We start from the raw sequence: 20,010 nt of genomic DNA on the forward strand, positions 1-20,010 counted from the left end.
TTTCCTTCTAGTCACATCTGGATCTAATTTTATTTTATTTATTTTTAATGCTTATTTATTTATTTTGAGAGAGAGAGAGGGAGCATGTGCACGTGCATGGACAAGAGTGGGGGAGGGGCAGAGAGAGAGAGAGAGAGAGCAAGAGAGAGAATCCCAAGCAGGCTCTGCGCCAGCACAGGGCTCAGTCTCACAACAGTGAGATCATGACCTGAGCTGATATTAAGAGTCAGATGCTCAACTGACTGAGCCATCCAGGCACTCCTAGACCTAATTTTAAAGAATACAGCACTTCAATGGAGATCTCCAATGGACAGTTAGATCTGATGGGTCTAAATAAGGAGAGAGGTCTGAGAAAGCTACACATAGATTTGGGAATTTCCAGTCCATTGTTGGTCATTGAAGCCATGGTAATATAAAAGATCTCCAAGGGAAGGTGCTCCAGTGAGAAGAGAAAAGAATCTAGAACAGAACTCTGAGGAACACCAGCACTTAGGATGGGCAGAGGAAGAGAAGCCAGCTAAGGAGACTGAGAAGGAGCAGCCAGAGAGGTAGGAAGGAATCAGGGAAGGGCGGTGCCGTGGAACTTAAGGAGGAGAAAGTCCCAAGGAGGGTGTGAACAACAGTGCTAAAGGCAGCTATCATTGCTCGCTTCTATAGGTGTGGATGGCACCAAGGAGCCTGAGTAAACCAACTTCAGTTTCTACTGCAGCCCCAGGTTCCAACAAAGGCTGGTCATGTCATTCTCCTGCTCTGTACCCTTCGATGGGCTCTAGGTCTCTTAAGGATACCGTTCTAGCTCCACAGCACATCCTTTAGCCACCTCCAAAGTCTGGCCCTAGCTTCTCTGTCTGTCCTGTTTCCTTCTCCAGAACACTATGCTCCTGCCAGGCCTGACTTCCTACCATTCCTTGCCTTAGCCAGTGAACTTCTCTCTAACTAAAGAAATTTTCCTCCTCCCTTTTCTCTTTTTCCTTCAAATCCTACCATGCTTCAAGACTTACCTCAAATGTCAACTCTTCTGTTCCCTGATTCTTCCAGGCAGATTGATTACCACCCAATCCTGTGTCCCCCATGAGCATTTGCTCACTCTTGATCACAGTTCTCATCATAGTCTAGTCTGGGGTCAAGTTGGTTGTGTACATGTGTGCCTCCCCAGCTAACAGGCTGTGAGCTTGGAGAAGTCTAAGGCTACTTCTGGATACTCACTCCTGTCCCCTTTCCACAGAGCTTGTTACAAATGTTTAAGAAATGTTTATAGATTTAATGGAATTTTGTCCCTCACAGCCCTCGATTAATAGTGTGGTCTCTGTTTTCTTTGTCATATCACTTCAGGGATTAGAGGGGCAAGGGGGACACTAAAATAGAGAGAACCCTGATTTAGAGGAAAACAGACAAGGAGCTGAGTTTAAATCCAGCTGGTCAAAGAAATAGTCCCAGTCTGAGCTTCCCCTGACCCAAGAGTTTGTAACATCTGAATGCTGGAGAATCACCTTATTCACAGAAAAGCAAGAGAAAACTTAATGCAATAAAAGTTGGTACCTTGAAGAGATGAACAAAGCTGACAAATCTCTAGCTAGACTGACCAAAAAAAAAAAAAAAAATAGAGAAGACTCAGTTACTAAAGTCAGGAATGAAAGAAGGCACATTTTACAGATTTTAAAGAAATAACAAAGATTATAAAGTAATCCTGTGAACAACTATATGCTATCAGAATAGGTGACCTAGGTAAAACGGACAAATTTTTGAAAGACACAAACTACTGAAAGTACTTCATGAAATAGATAATATGAATTGACCTAAAAGAAGTAGATTGCTTCCGTATTTTTAAAACTTCCCACAAAGAAAATTCCAAGCCTAAATGGCTTTACTGAATTCTACCAAGTGTTTAAAGAATAATATCCATTCTCCACACTCTTCCCCCCAAAAAATAGAATAGTAGGGAACACTTTCTAATGTAGTCCAGTATTATCCAGATGTCCAAACAGGACAAAGACATCACAAGAAAACTATATATCAATATTGCTTATGTTTATAGATGCAAAAATCTTCAACAAAATGCTAGCAGAATACACCTATCAAGACACAAAAAGGATTATACATCATACCCAAGTGGGATTTCTTCCAGGGTTGCAAGATTGGCTTAATACTTGAAAACCAATGCAATACACCATATTAATAGAATAAAGGAACAAAACCACACGATCAACTCAATAGATACAGAACAAGCATTTGAAAAAGTCCAACACCCTTTCATGACAAAAGCAGTCAACAAACTAGGAACAGAAGTTAACTTTCTCAACTTGATGAAGAGCATCTATAAAAATCTCACATCTAGCATTAAACTTTGTGTTGAAAGACTGAAAATTTTACCCCTAAGATCAGAAATAAGACAAGGATGTCTACTCTCACCAATTCTATTCAACAGTATATTGAAGGTTCTAGCCAGGACAGTAGGCAAGAAAACAGAATAAAAGGTACCCTGATTAGACAGGAAGAAGTAAAATTATCTGTTCATATGTGATTTGATCTTTTATTGAGAAAATTCTGAAGAATACACACACACACACACACACACACAATTAGAGATTAATAAGAGATTAGCAAAGTTGCAGAATACAAAATACAATATACAAAAATCAATTATATTTCTATACACTATCAATGAACAATCTGAACATGAAATAAACAATTCAGTTTACAATAACATTAAAAAATTTTAATACCTATTTTATTTTTGAGAGAGAAAGAGATAGAGAGCAGGGGAGGGGCAGAGAGAGAGGAAGACACAGAATCCAAAGCAGGCACCAGGCTCTAAGCTGTCAGCACAGAGCCTGACATGGGGCTAGAACTCACAAACCTTGGGATCATGACCTGAGCTGAAGTCAGCGCTTAACACTGACACAGTAATATTTAGAAAAAAGAATGAGGGGCACCTGGGTGGCTTGGTCAGTTAAACATCTGACTCTTGATTTTGGCTCAGGTCATGATCTCATGGTTTGTGTGTTCAGGCCCTGCATCAGACTCTGCACTGACAGTGAGGAGCCTGCTTAGGATTCTTTCTGTCTCCCTTTCTCTGCCCCTACTCCACTCATGCTTTCTCTCTCTCCCAAAATAAATAAATAAAATAAAATATTTTAAAAAATAAAATAAAGAATGAAATACTTAGGAATATATTTACCAAAAAAGTGAAAGATATGTACGCTGAAAATTATAACGCATTATTAAAAGAAATTAAAGAAGACCTAAATAACTGGAAAGAAATCCCATGTTCATGGATCAGAACATGTTAATATCATCTTAAATATCTTAATATTGTTAAGACAGCAATACTCCCCAACTTGATCTATGACTCAACATAATCTCTATTGAAAGTCCAGCTGGCTTTTTTACAGAAAGTGGTAAGCTGGTCCTTAAGGTTATATGGAAAGGCAAGGGACCCAAATTAGACAAAGAATCTTGAAAAAGAAGGGCAAAGTTGGAGGACATTTCCAAATTACAAAACTTACTAAGCTATAGTAATGAAGACAATATCATACTGGCATAGGATAGGTGGATCAATAGAATACAACTGGAAGTCTAAAAAAAAACAAATTTATGGTCAACTGATCTTTGATAAGGGTGTCAAGACAATTTAGTGGTGAAAGGATAGTCTTTCAACTAAAGATGTGGGACAATTGGATATCCACAAGCATAACAATGAAGTTAGACCCCATCTCACACCATACAAAAATTAACACAAAAAGGTTCATTTAGAAAGAGCTAAAACTCTTTTTTTTTTTTTTTATGAAAGACTATTTATTTCTTCCTATAGATGATTACTCAAGATTTTCACAATGGAACTACTTAATGGATTATTTTTTAAGGAGGTGTTTACAGGGCTTATTTATTTGTACATCTTGCCATTGTAAGGACGCCTTTCTTCCCACCTCATTGTCGTCACCCTCCTAGCCCCACCACCCCCACATAAGTCCCAGAATGGGGCACTTACTAAATAATTGTTACACTGAATTGCCTTTTTTCTTGTAACTGATTCTGATTAGATGGGTTTTTTGGGGGGTTTTTTGTTGTTGTTGTTGTTTTTGGTAACCATCTGATTCGATGGTTTCTGTAAGCATTGAGCTCTAGAATTGATCGAGAGTTACAGGATAATGTGTGTTCCCCAAATAAAATTTGTTATTCAGTATATACTAATTGAGAGAAGATCATAAGCTCTCAAAATGAAAAGTGATTCTACTGTAGAAAGAGCTAAAACTCTTAAAAGAAAACATAGAAGTAAATCTTTGTGATCTTAGGTTAGGCAATGGTTCTTAAAATGACATCAAAAGCACAAGGGACAAAAAATTTGACAAATTGGTCTTCATCAAAATTTACAACTTTTGTGCTTCAAAGGTCACCATCAAGAAAATGAAAATACAACCAAGGGAGGGGGGGAAGAAAATCAAAACACAATCCAGGGATTAGAAGAAAATATTTGTAAATCATAACTCTGGTGAGGGCCTAGTATCTAGAATATATAAAGAACTCTTACAATTCAATAATAAAAGGACAACCTAATTTAAAAATGGGCAAAGGATCTGAACAGATTTCTCCAAAGAAAATATACACACTGCCAATCACATGAAAAGATGCTCAACATCATTAACCACCAAGGAAGTGCAAATGAAAACTACAGTTGGGTATCACTTCCTACCCCCTAGGATGGCTATAATAATAATAATAGGTGTTGGTGAGAATGTGGAGAAATTGCAACTGTCATATGCTGCTGGTAGGAATGTAAAATGCAGATGCTTTGGAAAATAGTCTGACCACTCCTCAAAAGGTTAAGAATAGAATTACTATAAAACCCAGCAATTCTGTACCTGGGTGGATAGTCAAGAGAATTGAAGGCATATATCCACCCCAAAACTTGTGCATGAATGCTTATAGAAGCATTATCCATAACAGCTAAAAAGTGGAAACAACCCAAATGTCCATCAACTGATGAAGGGATAAACAAAATATGGTATGCTTATACAATGGAATATTAACCAGCCACAAAAAGGAATGAAGTACAGATTCATGCTATAACATGGAGGAACTTAGAAAACATTATATTAAGTGAACTAAGACAGCTGCAAAAGACTGTGTATTATATTATTATTTTTTAATTTTTTAATATTTGTTTTTGAGAGAGAGAGAGAGAGAGAGTATAAGTGGGGGAGGGGCAGAGAGCGAGAGGGAGACACAGAATCTGAAGCAGGCTCCAGGCTCTGAGCTGTCAGCACAGAACCCAATGCAGGGCTCGAACCCACGAGACATGAAATCATGACCTGAGCAGAAGTCAGAAGCTTAACTGACTGAACCACCCAGGTGCCCCAAGACCATGTATTTTATGATTCAATTTGTATGAAATTTCCAAAACAGGCAAATCTATAGAGATAGAAAGTAGGTTAATGGGAACTGGGGGCAAATGGAGGAGTGACTGCCAATGAGTACAGGGTTTCTTTTTCAGGTGTTGAAAATGTTCTAAAGTTAGGTAGTGGTGATGGGTGCACAGCTCTGTGAATACCAAAAACCATTGAATCGTGCATTTTAGAGAGGTGAATTTTATGGTATGTGAACCATATCTCAATAAAGCTGCTATATATGTAAAAATAGAATTCGCTTATTACATTGAAATGTAAGGTGGCCTCCATTCCTAGTGCGAAGATTTTTTTGAAGTTTTTGCCAACTGGGATATACTTGGATATGCCTAACAAGGCAAAGTTTTCCTTCAAAATTGCTCTCAGAGAGGAAGGCAAAGTTGCATATACCTCATTTTTCAGGACTCTGCTCACCATTCCCACCTCACTCTATGAGACTGAGGGTGCGAGAGCTTAGTGTTTGTTTTTATGACAGTGGGGACAAGGTTCTCCTTCTTAAGTAATCTTGCCTCCCACTCTGGAGACTCTCCAAGAGGCGACATCTGTGTTTCTGCCTGCCCAGCACCCACTCTCTTGCGTCTTGTAACTTCATGTGGATTTTCCTTCTGTCAGATATTCTCTCCTCCATCTCAGAAGGTCTTCCAGGCTGCCTTCACTTCCATGGCCAAAAAGTGGACCTGTGACCCCATCTGTCCAATTAGATGCCCTTCTTTCGGAATTTGAATCGACTGTTGGTCTGACTCAAGGAAAATGCCAGTGATTTGCCCCACTGAGATGCCCTGGGGAACCATTCCATGTTCCTGCTCCCTGGAGTCAGGGGGGCTACTCTGGTCCTGCTTTTTCCTTCAGATGTTTCTTGCACTCAAGAGCCCTAACCTGATCTTTTGCACAAGGACTGACAAATTCCTTATTACTGTTTTGGTTCTCCCACGGCAGGGGCAGGGTTCCTCAGGATTGTGCCAACAACGAAGGAGGAAGACTCCTAAATTATGAGGAGTTGTGATCTAGAAACCACTACGTGCACTGGAACATCTTCTTTCTGGTTCTTTCTTAATGACCACTTGCTTTAATACTTTAATTGAAGTGCAAACATTCATTGGATTTTAACTATGTCAAGGCACTTTGTTAGTTGAGAGAATACAAAGATGAACAGAGTGATATCTCAACTTTGTTGGATGGCAGGAGTATAGCGAAATGCTCTCTGAATTCTAAGTGGATCAGAGCAATCAGAAAAGAGGGTATTTAAGATTGGCTACAGGTAGAGAAATTTCTCAGACCCACAGGGCAAGTATCCTTTATGATGGGGTATTGAAATCAGAGAATCTTAGATCTGGGGACTGACAAAGACCTTATAGATTATCCAGTCTGACATTTTTTAGATGAAGAAATCTAGATTCTACGGAATAAAATGATTTGACTAAGCCAAAGTGGGCTGAGGACTTCTCTGACTCCTACTCCAGTCTCATCTCACTATTTCTTGGGCTCGTGGTTGACTTTGGCTGGCTCCTTCAGGTTCGGGGGGACTTGGGAGGAGAAAAAGCGATATTTAGGGCTTGGTAAAGGCTTGCCTAGGGAAGCATTTTTTCCAAGGCCACTGAAGAAATCAGTGAGGAATTGGGGCAGATACCAGTCGTTCTTGTCACATTGCTTTCTTCCTTAGGTTTCCCCTGACTTGGCAGAGCGTCTGGCACCAGGGTCTTTACAGCACTGAGTATGAGGGTGTATATTCCCACCCTTCTCCATCCTCCTGGAGTTCTTGAAACAAGTCAACAGCTGTATGGCTTGGTGAAATGACTTTTGTCATTGCCATATCATTTCCTTCTGGGTGACCCAGTCAGCTGGGGTGGAAGAACCCTTGATTATTTTTACCTGTAAGAGTCAGGATATCAAATACCCCGCAGGGAGTATGAGGAGGAAATCAATTCAGACATCAGGCCTGGGTGTTCCCCAGTGCTGACAATGATTTACCTTAGCTAGCAATTTGTTCTGGGCAGGAAGGGCCCCAGTGTAAATAGCAGGCATTGCTGGTTCTAGGGAAAGAGAAGAACCCAAACATGGTTCTTTGGGTGGAGGAAGGGGCGGAACGTCCTTCTGATCCATATTTTTCAGCCATGGAGTAGTTTCATTCACATTCATGGTTTTTATCATGTGGGCCCTGATGGCTCCCTAAGTCCTGACCTCTCCACTGTGGGAGCCCCACAGGCTCTACCCTAATAGAAATGATCAATGTAATCAGTACTTAAGAGAACTTGCCATGTTCAAGAACTATGCTAGGTTCTACAGCCCGTACATAAATCAGATGTAATCCTTGTCTGTAAAGAACTACAGACAAACTTAAGCCTCACAAGTTTAATAGAATGTGGTCAGTGATAAGCCCTGGATGTTGTCAGAGCATGTGGGATTTGGGAAGGCTTCATAGAGGACACGCAAACCAAGGAGTTAGCCAGCAAAGAAAGCCACAAACGTCACAGGCAAGGGAACCACATGAACAAAGGTGTGGAGTCTGGGTGTGGGGGAAACCACAGGCAGTAGATACTGTTACCAGAGCACGAAGAGGGAGCTGGGAAGTGTGGGGGGAGATAAGGCAGGGGTAGGGGTGTGTGGGGGGTGAGATGGGGGAGGTAAGTTAAGGGAAAGAGCAGTCTTTTTTTCTAAGCAGGGAAGAAGGAAGTGCCTAGATTTGCATTTTTTTTTAGACAGAACACTTCAGTGTGGATTTGGGGAGGAGGAGCCAGGACTGAGGGTAGAGAACCAGCTAGAAGAGGTGATGAGTACCCCATGCAGGGTCATGATGAAAGGGGGACATGGACTGGAGAAATAGCCAAGAGTTGGGTGATGATAGACCTGTGGTGGGTTCTAGGGAAAGAAAAGAACCCGAATACATTTTTTTTTTTTTTTTGGGTGGAGGAAGGGGTGGAGCATCCTTCTGATCCATATTTTTCAGCCATGGAGTAGTTTCATCCACATTCATGGTTCACACGGTTCTGACTTGGTGCCTGGGTGGATAATAGGGCAGTGAGCTGAGGTAAGAAATACAGGGAAGGGAAACAAGTCTGGAAGAGAAATGTTGATGATGGCTAACATTTATTAATCACTTATATGGACCAGGCACCATGCCACAAGTTTTTCAAGTATTTTCTCCTAACTAAGAAGTAGGTATTATTCTTGATTTACAGATGAGGAAAATGAAATTTTGAGATGGTGAATAGCTTGACTAGATCTGCGCAGCTGGTAGGCTGGTGGAAAGAATTTCGAATCCAGGCATTCTGGCACCAGGGCCAAAGCTTCTAATGACCAGGCTTTAGATGTGTGTGTGTGTGTGTGTGTGTGTGTGTGTGTGAGATGAGTCTGAGGAGCCTATGGGACACCCACAGTGGAGAGATCTGAGATTTAGGGGGGCCATCAGGGCCCTAGGGAACCATTAAGTTAAAGAAGGAGGCAGAGGATGGGGGCCCACAGATAAGGCAAGAATGAAAGCCCCCTTTGATTTTTAAATTTGAAGACATTGTTCTGTCATCTGGGCAACAGATAACTGGGCAATCACGAATGTGGAGCGGCATCAAATAAAAAGATCCACCAAGTTAAGCCGATGTATTAATTACAACAGTTACTATGTTGCATAGTAATTATACTAAACAGTAAGCATTTTGCATAAATAGCAGTAATTAGTATAGCACAAGTTTCCCAAACTGTGTCCTGTGGAATAGTAGTTCCTGGAGATGTTAATAAGTGTTTGGATGAAAAAGGGCTTCGGAGTCAGATAAGTTTACAAAATGCTGGTATAATTCAGATAGAAAACCAAACCCCTGGTTTATACTTTTTTCTTTTCTCTCTCAGGAGGCAGGATAGCAGAAGGCTAAGAGTATAGGCCCTGCGAACAGACGGCCTGGGGCTGAATCCTGCACTGACAAAAGCTGGATAACCTTGGGCAAGTTATTGAACTTCTCTTAAGAGGTGGTTTCTGCATCTGTGTAGAAAGGTGGTAATACATATTCACTGCAATTGTTCCAGATTTAAATGCAACAATACATTTAAAACACTTAGAATAGAGCCTGGCACAGAGTGAGGGATTTATAAATATTAATTATCTATCTTTCTCACACATATTTCACATACACACTGACACTCATGTTTCTTAACAGTCAAAGCATTGGTTCTAATTCTGTGCCCTTACCTCCACCCCACCACAGCCCAGGACTGGGAATGACCAAATGCTTGCCTACTCTACTTTAGGCATTGGGGCCAGGGAGAGGGACGATTTTTATGTCAGCAGTATGGCCTTGGAAGGGCCACCATTAGTTCAGTTTCTTCTATGCACTCTTGAAAAAAAGTATGCATCTTTTGGGTGAACATTGTCCTGTACCAGGACACACAGTTTAGCAAGTGGAGTGTAGGCTGTATTTTAGCCCTCACTTGCTTTTTAGGTTGAATGTCATTGTACAATGAACAACCTGCACAACCATACATGGCTGTTCTGATCTTTAGGCCATAGAAGGAGCTGGAAGCTGATGATCATTGGAGAAGGAGGGTGAGAGTTCTCTTCCCACTAATCCATGAGATTAGTCGGAGAACTAAGGTGACCTTGAGATGATAAAGCACCCCTCTTCATCTCCTCCCTCTCTGCCCAGATGTGCCCCACCCCCCTTTCATTTACACAGAGGCTGACATCAAAATACCCTGGGCGTCAGGGGATACAGCAAGTCTTGTCTATTTCTCTGAAATAGCCACTGAGTTTGGGAAACGCCAGAGTTGTGGGGAGCAGAAGTGGGAGGCCATTATTTCTAGGTTTCCCCTAACACATAATGAACGTTAAATCATAATGCTCCTCACCAGAGCAGCCCAGGGCCAGAGCAAGTCCGACTTCCTGACCATGGTTGGGGGCAGTGAAGGGAAAATGGGAATAGGAGCTTCTTAATCCTCACTGTGTGGCCCAAATATGTAGCTCCCTATAAAGGTTCTCGCCACCCCTTTAGGTAGGCACTTCCTTTGTGAAACAGAAAGGAAGAAAAAGGCAGACATTTCCTGTTCTCTGGAGGTGGGTGGGGTAGAATGGAAGGCAGGCATTCTCCCAATGGGCACATGCATTAAGGCGCGGTCCCACAAACAGCCCCTTCAGCCACCAGAGGGGCTGTCTAGACGCCAAGACCAGGCCTGACTTGCCCGTGATCTGGTGAGCGGTTTGGTTCTCGCCTCTGTAAGGCGAGGAATATGGCGGGGCTAAATTTTAAGGCGCCTCACGTCTCTGCCATACCATGGTTCCCACGCCTAGGGGGTTCTATTCACTCCCCCTCCAGTCTAGACTGACTAGAAATAGCTTATTCTCACCTGTATCCCAGGAGCCTGCGTGCCAAAGACCAACCTCCCTTCTCACAACTGTGCTCAGGGTCTGCCTCCACTGCTCTTGGTGATAAAGAGCAGCTGGAGCTCCAGCTGGGGGTTTAGGTCCTGTGGCCTTGAGACTCGGGAACAAAGGCTGAGCGGCTGGGGAAGGGACTTTTCCTGAATGTAAGGGGAGGGGGAGCCCCTGTGCCTATGCCTCTCTGTGGAGCTGGCAGTTCCTCTTCTTCCTACAGATATGCGGGGAGGGAAGGGGTCCTGTCTTTTCCTCTGAGGCTGATGACTTCACTTCCTTCCCTTCCTCTTCCTCAGGTTAGGATCTCTACCCCTTCCCCAGCTGCTCCCCGGGGTCTGAAATCTCTTTCCCTCTCACTTCCTTTATTCTTCTTGGGATTGGGGTCTTTATACCCCTCCCTCTGTCGAAGCCTCTCCTCTTTATTCCTTTTTAGGCCTGGCCTCCTAGCCCTGGGTGGAAGGGTCTGCATTCTTCACCTTCTTTCTCTTCTTAAGGCCACATCTCCCTCCCCCCACCCTTTCCAGCTCCCCCTCCCTCTGCCCCGAGGCATTGTGGGAGGAAACAAGATGTGGGGCGAGAGAGGCGCGGGGAGAAGCCCGCAGTGCGGGGCCGGGCGGGCGCAGCCAATGGGGAGCGCGGACGGCGGCGCGCGCGGCGGGGGGGCGGGGGCGGGGCGCTATTTCAGTGGGGGCCGCGCGTCGGCCGCGCTCAGCGGCAGAGCGGAGCGGAGCTGCGAGGTGCCAGCGCGGAGCCGGCGGGCGGGCAGGCGGGCGAGAGGCGGAGCGCGGGCGGCCGGGGAAGCTCGAAGGGCGGACGGCGACGGCTAGCGCTCGGCCCGGGGCTGCAGGAGCCGGAGACCGCGGCGGCGGCGGCTGCTGCAGGAGGAGCCGAGGGGACACCGCCCCTGCCCGCGCCCTGCCTCAGGCCATCGCTGTTCCCTCGGGGCCCCGCGCGGACTAGCCTCCGTGAAGGTGAGCAGTGGGTGGGGGCGTCCCCGGGGCGGCGGCCCGCGCCCGTCGCGTGCAGGCCCACGCGCCTGGCCCAGCCCCAAGGCCCGGAGCAGGACTGGCCTCTGAGTGACGCCCCCGGCGCCCCTCCTTCCCGGGGCTGCGCCACCCTGTGTCCTGGCGACCCCCTGGGCGCGGCTGGACGCCTCGGGCCGCGGAGGTGCGGCTCCCCGCCCCCCACCTCCCCACCCCTACAGAGTCTCCCTGCGCTGCGTGGAGGCCTCGGGTGTTTGGGGCCGAGGGAGAGAGGGGGTGGAGAGGGCTCGGGCGTGACGCGGCGCCTCCTGCCGCCGCCGCCACCCTCTGGGGCGTCCTTCCTGCAGCGAGGACGCCCAGTCACTCCGGCGCTGCTCCAGGCCGGGCGGGGGAGGGCGACTGACCGGCCGGGGCGGAGGTGGGGGGAGGATGCTTTCTCATTCCCCAGGTACTGGCCTTTGGGGACCGTCGCTCCCTGGAGGATGGCTCGGTGGAGGGATAAGCCCCTTGGAGATCCCAAGGAAGGAAATACAAGCGTTTTTGTGTGTTGGGGGCTGGGGAGGGGAGGGATGGTCCGTGTCTTTCGGAGGCTTAGCCTTTTCTGTCGCAGAACCGGGGATAGACGATCGGGAGCTGCCCTGGAGTGCCCTCTTCGCTTTCCAAAGGATCCCCTGGCTCTTGACTGAGGCAGCTGGCCTGGGGCTCTTTGGTCATTCTAAAGGCCCAGGTCCCTTGCTTTTTTTCCCCCAGGAGGGAGGGGGTAGGCCGGCCACCCCTATCCTTTTCTCATTGGCACCTTGGACAGGGCAGGTTGGGGCTAGGCCTCACACCTCAGACGCCTGGGGGGCCAGGGGTGAAGAATCGTAGCATTGTAGTCACAAGACCCAACGTTATGTAACTGCAGGCTCTCTCCTACTAGAGAGTGAGGTGGCTTTTAATTACTGTGACAAAGTTGTTTCTTTGGACTTCGGTGATGAGACTGTGGAGCAGGTGAGCTTGCTGGGAAAACCGGTGCCAATTTCATGCTTTAACTTCGCAGTCTCTAACCAGGCCCCACCCCCACCCTAGCGTTTGTAAACAGTGCCCCCTTCTGAGTGGTAACCTGGCATAGGCTACCAGGTGACAATAGTTTTTTTCAAATATATAGAGCCTTATAGTATCCGAACATTCTTCCTCTGCTGCTGTTGTATATCTGCTCAAACTCATTGAAGTTGCTCCATTTATCGCATTTCAACCATTCGTTGTAAAAATGAAGATGTTGCTTTGCCCAAGGTCATGTAGCTCGTCAGGCCTTGAACAGGGTTCTCCTGACCTTTCCTCAGCACCAGGTGGTGCGCACAGACTCCTTGAGGCTCTGTTTCTTTTCAGGGGTGTGGGGCAGAGGATGCTGGTCCACTAACCCTTTGCTCTGCCAGTCTCTGAAGCAGATCCAGCCCTGCTTAGTTTGAAAGTACAAGACAAAGGTGGCCTTGGGTGCAGTCAAGGGCTGTGTGGCTGGCAGCTGGCATATATGCTTTCTTTGCATTTGGTGCAAGCTGAAGGAGTAATGAGTTCTGCCTTCCCTTTCAATTCACCTGGCTCACAGGCTAGTCTGGACTCCCAAGAGATTAAGGTGGCCTGGAATGATACCCGAGGTCTCTCTCTCTGAGCAGGCAGGTCCCCCGTGTAGCCTTAATATCAGACAGGGCGGAATGACGACATCTTTTGTCCACTGGGTTGGATGACAAAATTCCTCTTTGGGGGAGAGGGTGATCAGTGTGATGGGATGGTGGTCAAGGACAAGACTGGATTTTGAAGCTCATCATGTTCTTGCAAAGCACCTCACATGCTATAGACTGCCAGGTGGGTCCTGACTAGTCTTCTCGGGATTCCCATCATTCTAGGAACGGACCTTGCAAGGTCTTTTCCAGAACTCTGGTTGCTGTAGGATGAATGCCATGGCTTAGATAGCAGGGATATGAAAAAAGACTGTTAATAATCCCTCGCCGTTTGTTATCTCTGTCATCCCTGGGCATTGACAACCTTTTTCTGTGAAAGGCCAGATAGCAAATATTTTAGGCTTTACAGGCCATGCAGTTCTCTTGCAACTAACTACTCCATTTTGCCATTGTAGCCTGTTCTGCAAAACTGTATTTACAGAAACAGATGGTGGGCTGAATCTGGTCAACAGACCCCAATGTAGACCATCCTTGTTTGCAGGTGTTCTCATATTAACCTTAATTGATCTTATAACAACCCCTGATGGAGAGCTATCCTCATTGCTAAAATGGAAGTAAGGAAGACAGTAAGGCGAAGTGATTTGTCCTTAGACTACAAGACTTCATTCATAGTCAGGACCAGAAGTCAGGTCTACTGATTCCTAGTCCCATCTTCTCTCTACTTTGATACCAGTGATGCAATAATGGTCATTAAATTAAGGACTTACTGTGTTCAGGTGTTAATGCCACCTAGTTTACTCTTGATAACCCTGAGGTCTCCATTTTAAGATGATAGTGTGAAAGCCCAGAGATTAAATTTAACTTGCCCAAGGGCACAGCTAGTAGGTGATAGATACATTGTAATATCTTGGCAATTGATGCTATTGAAAATATCAGATACAGATAAATTTAAAATTAGAAAAGCCTCAATTTACAAATGATAAAAACTGACAGCTTATTATGTCTTTTTTAAACTATCTACCTTGTATTTCCCAGGCTTGGGGACCATGTCTTTGCTTAAAGCTTAAGACCTCCCTCTCCTGTTAAATGCCTCATGTCTGTGTTTTCTGTTGCCCTCACCCTCTGTACTTAACTCTCCCACTGAGGCTCCACACTCAGCTGCTAATGCTCCTTGCTTAGCTCATGGGGCTGTCAGCTTCACCTCTCTGCTTCTTCTGCAGTGTCACGATGTCTGACCGGAAGGCAGTGATCAAGAACGCAGACATGTCTGAGGACATGCAACAGGATGCCGTTGACTGCGCCACGCAGGCTATGGAGAAGTACAACATAGAGAAGGACATTGCTGCCTATATCAAGAAGGTGCGCCTAGAGAGCTGTGCCTCTTAGCCAGGGACGGGGATGGGCAGCTGAGCTGGGGACTTAGGAAAGCAGGTAGAGCCCATGTAAACAAAACCCAGGAGCTTGCAAAGCAGACAAATTAGGGAATGATTCTTGCCAAAGCATTCACCTTAGGAGTTCTTAATAGGAGCTCTGCCGAAGTGTGCTTGTGTGTTTGTGTGTGTGTGCGCGCGTGTGCGTGCGCTTATTGATAGTTATGTGATAATAGATAATTTATAGATAATTATTGTAAGGCATTGGGGAGAGAAACTTGGATCAAATATAACCGGCTTAATTCAGAACTATTCAGAATGTAGATCAGGGATATCTGAACAGATAATATAAGATCATATACAAATTTTCAGGGAACTGCATCATTTAAAGTGGGATATCCCTATAATAATCCCTATCATGTAGGAGGTTTCTTTTTCTTTCAAAAAGGACACAGGTAATACATCATCTTTCTCCTCGCCTTCTTAAGAAAAGGGTGGGTTTGAATATATAATTTGAATATATGATATTGGATGAACAATATTGGGGAAATAGGTTTAGTCCCTGAAAAATTCCTGAGTGAATGGGTGAATGGATATGATTAACACAGTGAGGAAGCAGTTGAGCTAGAAGCAAGAAGTGGTACCCAGGGTCTCTGATTTTGCTCAGAATCTATGTTCATTGGTGGTATAATCCCAGTCTTCAATATTTTCAGCTCTTGTATCCCAAAAAGGATGCCTAAGTATAGTGGTGTTCTGGTTCATAGAGTGGCAGGGTATCCTTAAGTTTTCCAGAATTTTGCTTCCCTATGCAGGTGGAGAGGAAACTGGAGTCCTGAGAGACTTTCTGTGTAAGGAGGCAAAGGGTGCAGACCCAGCAAGGCTGTTGCTTTGCTAGCTCCTTGCTGAGTGATGGTCCTGTACAGGGAGAGAATCCGGAATTATAGACTCTGAGAGTCAGGAGAATCTGTAGATTATATGGGTCTCAGCTTCCTTGTTTTGCTGATGGGGAAAATGAGAACCAGGGAAATGACTATGGCCCTCCTGCCTTACACAGATGAAGGGTCAGCATTAAGGCTAGATTTGGTGACCCAGGCCCTTTCTACTGTTCTCTAATACCTCTCAGAGAGTCCTGTGGTATAGGGGCTATGAGAAGGCCAAACAAGTATGGTGAGCACCTTGGGGACGGTCCCAGGGTTGGCAGCTTTGCTAGGCCCGTGGTGGAGGGCTGCTGTGTGGCAGGGTGTATCTGCTCAGCTGTCTGTTTCCTGCTGCATCTGTGGAGTGACCAGGAATTGCCTGTCTGATGAGGTCACAAGGATTTCCTAGGTTGCTTTGGTGCTGAACTTGTGCCCTTGAGAGAAGTGAGGAAATTGCCTCGATCTCATGGCCGATGTCCTTGTTCTGCTTCTTCCCACCCACACAGTGCCTGGCACAGAAGAGTGCCTTTAATGTTGACTTACAAAGAACTGCTTCCTGGTACTCCTGACTTTGGTTGTAGTGTCTTCTTGGCATTTGGAAATGCTGGCTTAATAATGCGGGAGGCCAGTGGGTGTCCAGTCAGGGAGGCTTGCCTCTCCTCTGTTTTCCACATGCTGTGTGACACTGGAGTGGTCTTTTTGCCTCTGGCTTCTCTGTCTCCTTTGCTAAAGAATCACCAGGTGGACTATGGAGTAGGGTGGCGATGAGGAGGGGAGATGATCTCCAGTGTAAAGTACTAGAGAAAAAGAACAGAGCCTTTGCGGTGTTCCATTATTAATGAAGGAAGGAGTGTCCTAGCCAGCTTTAACCTGAGCTTCTGAGGTTTGGGGACCTGAGGCCATGGGCTAGAGGGTGGGTGGGGGATGATAATTAATCAGATTCCTATTCTGATTTCTCATCTTCCAGCTGTCCTAATCACCTTTCTTCTCTCCCTTTTATTCTTCTTTTAGGAATTTGACAAGAAATATAACCCTACCTGGCATTGTATCGTGGGCCGAAATTTTGGCAGCTATGTTACACACGAGACAAAGCACTTCATCTATTTTTACTTGGGTCAAGTTGCAATCCTCCTCTTCAAGTCAGGCTAGGTGGCCACAGTGAAGGTGTCAGTGGCGGCGGCAGCGATGGCAAGCAGGCGGCGTTGCTGGGACTGTTTTGCACTGGGGCCAGCATCAGGATGTCCTCTCCAATGGCTGTGCTACTGCATGGACTGTATACTCGATTTCATGTGTATGTCGCAGTAAACAAAACCAAACTTCTTTCTGTTTAGTTGCCTGGGGAAGAAGGCTGCTTTATGTTTATTTTTCAAGACTTTAAATTTTTTTCTTTGGTTGTATTGCACTAGGAAATCTCTCCCACCCCTCCCTCTTCTCTTTCTCTCCCTACATAAAATAAAAAGCCCTCCACAAAGCCTGTAGGCCTAGGAGGGCTGGGGAAGGAAACTGGTTTCTGGAGGTGGAAGTAAAACTACAGCAGCCTCCTCCAGGCAGCAGATGCTGCTTTGGGAGGGCCGGGGGGGCTGCAGGGGAACAGCATTAGGATTGGCAAGGAGAGAGGGATAGGAAGGAGGTAGGGGGATTGATCTAGTACCAGGGAGAATATTCCACTGAACTGTGATTTCACGGCTTGGGGCAAAGGGTGGGGTGGGGGGTGGATTCTTAAGGGGCCCTGAGACGTGTTTGTCTGTGGTGTGTGGGAGTGGGGAGCAGACTTGTCTTGCTGTCTTTGTCAGAAGAGTTTCTAAGTAAGGGCTGTGTTATTGTGGATTACCTTCTTTTATTCTTCCTGCTGGAGCTCCTGCTAGGAGGATGTTGGAGGTAGGATTAGCTTGGTTTTTTTTCTATTCATTCTTCTCTCCTTCTGTCTGCTCCCTGCTTAGCCCTCGGTTTTTTCATTCCTCTGGAGTTCTCTTAGAGCAGCCCCCGTTAGTTGGCTGGCAAGGGAATTTCTGGTGACTGTAGTTCCTTAGTTAAGTCTTAGCAATCAAACCAAATCAATGTATCCCTTGATTCTCCTCTGTGTATATGTATGTATGTGTGTGTGTGTCTTGGTTTGGGGGTAGAGGGGAGGGAGGGGCAGGACAGTGTGGAATCTCTAGGGTATATGGGTAGGTAGGCTGCACAGTTAGTTCTAATTGGGCCTTTATGTTAAAAATCTGGGGGTGAAGACAGTTGTCAACTCCCCAGGCCATCTGGCCCAGACACTGCTTGCCCTGTGGCTATCTGTTCCCCAGAAGGCTTTGGGAGGATAGTCCATGAGGAGATGGCCATAATGCCGTCTGCCATGGAACTGGCTCTCCATGGAGAGGGAAAGTGACTCTGTGGATGGTTGCAGCCTCTTTTGGGAGGTAGGGATGGAAGTGATAAAGGGGAGTGAGTACCTTTGGGAGGAACTTTGGAGGAGATTAGTCTTGGCACTGGTGAAGCCAGGTATTAGGAGATGGAGCAGGGCCACTAGTGGGAGGAGATTCCAAGGAGAGTGGGGGGAATCTTGTCTGTTGATCAAACAGGGATGGTCGGGGGTGGGGGTGGGGGGAGTCATTGCTGACTGAGCTGCTGATTCTTCTAAATCGCATTTAAAACTCTCGTGTAGGGTTGACACTGTGGGGGGGCGGGTGGTTGGGATCCAGCTCATTCTTTTTTCTTTTTTTTCCCAAGTCCATCCTTGGGGCTGGTTGGGAGGCACAAGAATGCCCCCTCCCTAAGCCTTTCGTGTGTGCCGAGTTTTCCTTTTGACGCTGACAGGGGAGGGTGGGTATGGGGATGGTAAGTTGAGTTCCCTATATCAAACCCTTCGGTGGGCACAAGATTGAGTGGTTGGTTTTAAGTTTTATTTTTTTATGATTGTCCAGATCTGTGTTTCCCCCTGCCTTCCCAGACTTGTGTGGCCAGTTGGAAATGTCTGGTTTGTGTTCATCTCTCCCTCATTTCTGGAGCAGGGGCTGAGACCCCACCACATCTCCTATGCTCTGCATCCATGCCTCTTTTGGACATTAAAGGTCGATTGATGCACTTCTGAGCTCTGAGCTGTTTGGGTTTTTGGGGGGGGCAGGGTAAAAGGGTTGCCCTGGTGGCAGTGATGCCACACATGGGTGGGGATAGAGGGTATCTAGGGTGGAGTAGAATTGGGGCTGAAGAGTTAAGACCAGGCAGAGAGACTGATTGGCCCAAATCAGGTCTTCAGTTGTAGGATCTAGTCTGTGGCCCCTTAATGGGGTGTGGGGGGCTGTGGGGGACTAACCAGCAGTACCTCCCCACAGGGCTTTCTAGGTATCTTGGTGGAGATGGCCAGGTGAGCCACTTTTTGAGTCTTTGGTGTAGTAGATGTTGCCTTCCCAGTTTCCAGCCCCAGCCCCAGATGGCAATTTCCAGCTGCTGTCTTAGACCTGAGAGGAGCTTAGCTTCTTAGAACCTTTGGCCGAAGCTCATGGCCATCCTACTCCTCATTCTATGCTTCCCTGAGACCTGGATACCATCTGTTAGCTAAGTCCTGCTCTAGCCACTTAGAAATGGAAAAGTAGGGGATCTTTAGAAAGGTGGGAACACTTTTGGTGGAACGTGAGTTGTCCTGGTTGTCCCACATGGGGGGCTCCTGCCCCCACACACCTGAAGAAATCAGCAGTACTTCTGAGAGGATCTGCCCACCCCGATGCCAAGCAATTCTTAACAATCCTCGAAGTGTCAGGGAACAGAAATGCTTCGTACTCTTTCCATTGCCACTTACTCAAAAACATGCACTGAGTTTTTGTGTATGTGCGCCTAGGATGCTGTCACACAGAACAACACGAGTTCTGTGTTTCCAAGGCGTACACCTTCTAATGAAAGTAGGTCTACACATTGAAAAGCTTTTTCCAATGGTGATAAATGTACACTCAAGGAAATGGGTAATGAATGACCTATTAATTGTTAGAGGTAGGTAGATTGAATTCCTTCAAGCAGGAAGTTGGTGGGCAGGATCTTGTAGAGGGGCTCTGTCTCTGGGGCAGTGAGGTTCTAAAGGGGCTCTCAAACCCCAAATTCTGTTCCGGCCTTTGGTGTGATGAATAATTTGACAGAGCTGGAGCACTGAGGGATGAGAGTGAGGCTGTGGTCACATTTTGTCTGTGATAAGTGTGTCTAGGGCCTGCCTGCCCTGGTGGGAGAGGCAGTCTGCCTGGCATCTGTGGACAGCACATCCCTGCACAGGTAGGTACATTGTGCATCTGAAGGCTAATCCTGTGACACTTTTTGGAGAGCATGAGCCCTGTGGGGCGCAGGAGGGGCAGGA

The 20,010-nt window shown here is 46.2% G+C and overlaps 1 protein-coding gene across 2 annotated transcripts; it reads left to right on the forward strand.

Moving 5' to 3' along the window:
* The first annotated feature begins 517 nt into the window (after positions 1 to 517).
* Positions 518 to 18,755, forward strand: DYNLL2 (dynein light chain LC8-type 2). Of its 2 annotated transcripts, XM_039241157.1 has the most exons (4): positions 518 to 548; positions 9,240 to 9,330; positions 14,617 to 14,755; positions 16,695 to 18,755. In XM_039241157.1, the coding sequence occupies exons 3-4, from the start codon at positions 14,624 to 14,626 to the stop codon at positions 16,830 to 16,832; spliced, it is 270 nt and encodes an 89-aa protein (XP_039097088.1). In that variant the 5' UTR covers positions 518 to 548; positions 9,240 to 9,330; positions 14,617 to 14,623; the 3' UTR covers positions 16,833 to 18,755. The 2 variants fall into 2 exon arrangements, with proteins under 2 accessions (XP_039097088.1, XP_039097087.1); XM_039241156.1 differs by lacking the exons at positions 518 to 548; positions 9,240 to 9,330 and adding an exon at positions 11,481 to 11,726.
* Positions 18,756 to 20,010: the final 1,255 nt, after the last annotated feature.

This window comes from Hyaena hyaena, unplaced genomic scaffold (assembly GCF_003009895.1).
Source record: "Hyaena hyaena isolate Hyena2069 unplaced genomic scaffold, ASM300989v1 scaffold_189, whole genome shotgun sequence".
Lineage (NCBI taxonomy): Eukaryota > Metazoa > Chordata > Mammalia > Carnivora > Hyaenidae > Hyaena > Hyaena hyaena.

Bases quoted from the DNA above. Each gene is read 5' to 3' on its own strand.
- DYNLL2 (XM_039241157.1), top strand. From the start codon at position 14,624: ATGTCTGACCGGAAGGCAGTGATCAAGAACGCAGACATGTCTGAGGAC. The intron at 14,756-16,694 runs GTGCGCCTAGAG...TTCTTCTTTTAG, and splicing joins TTGCTGCCTATATCAAGAAG to GAATTTGACAAGAAATATAA.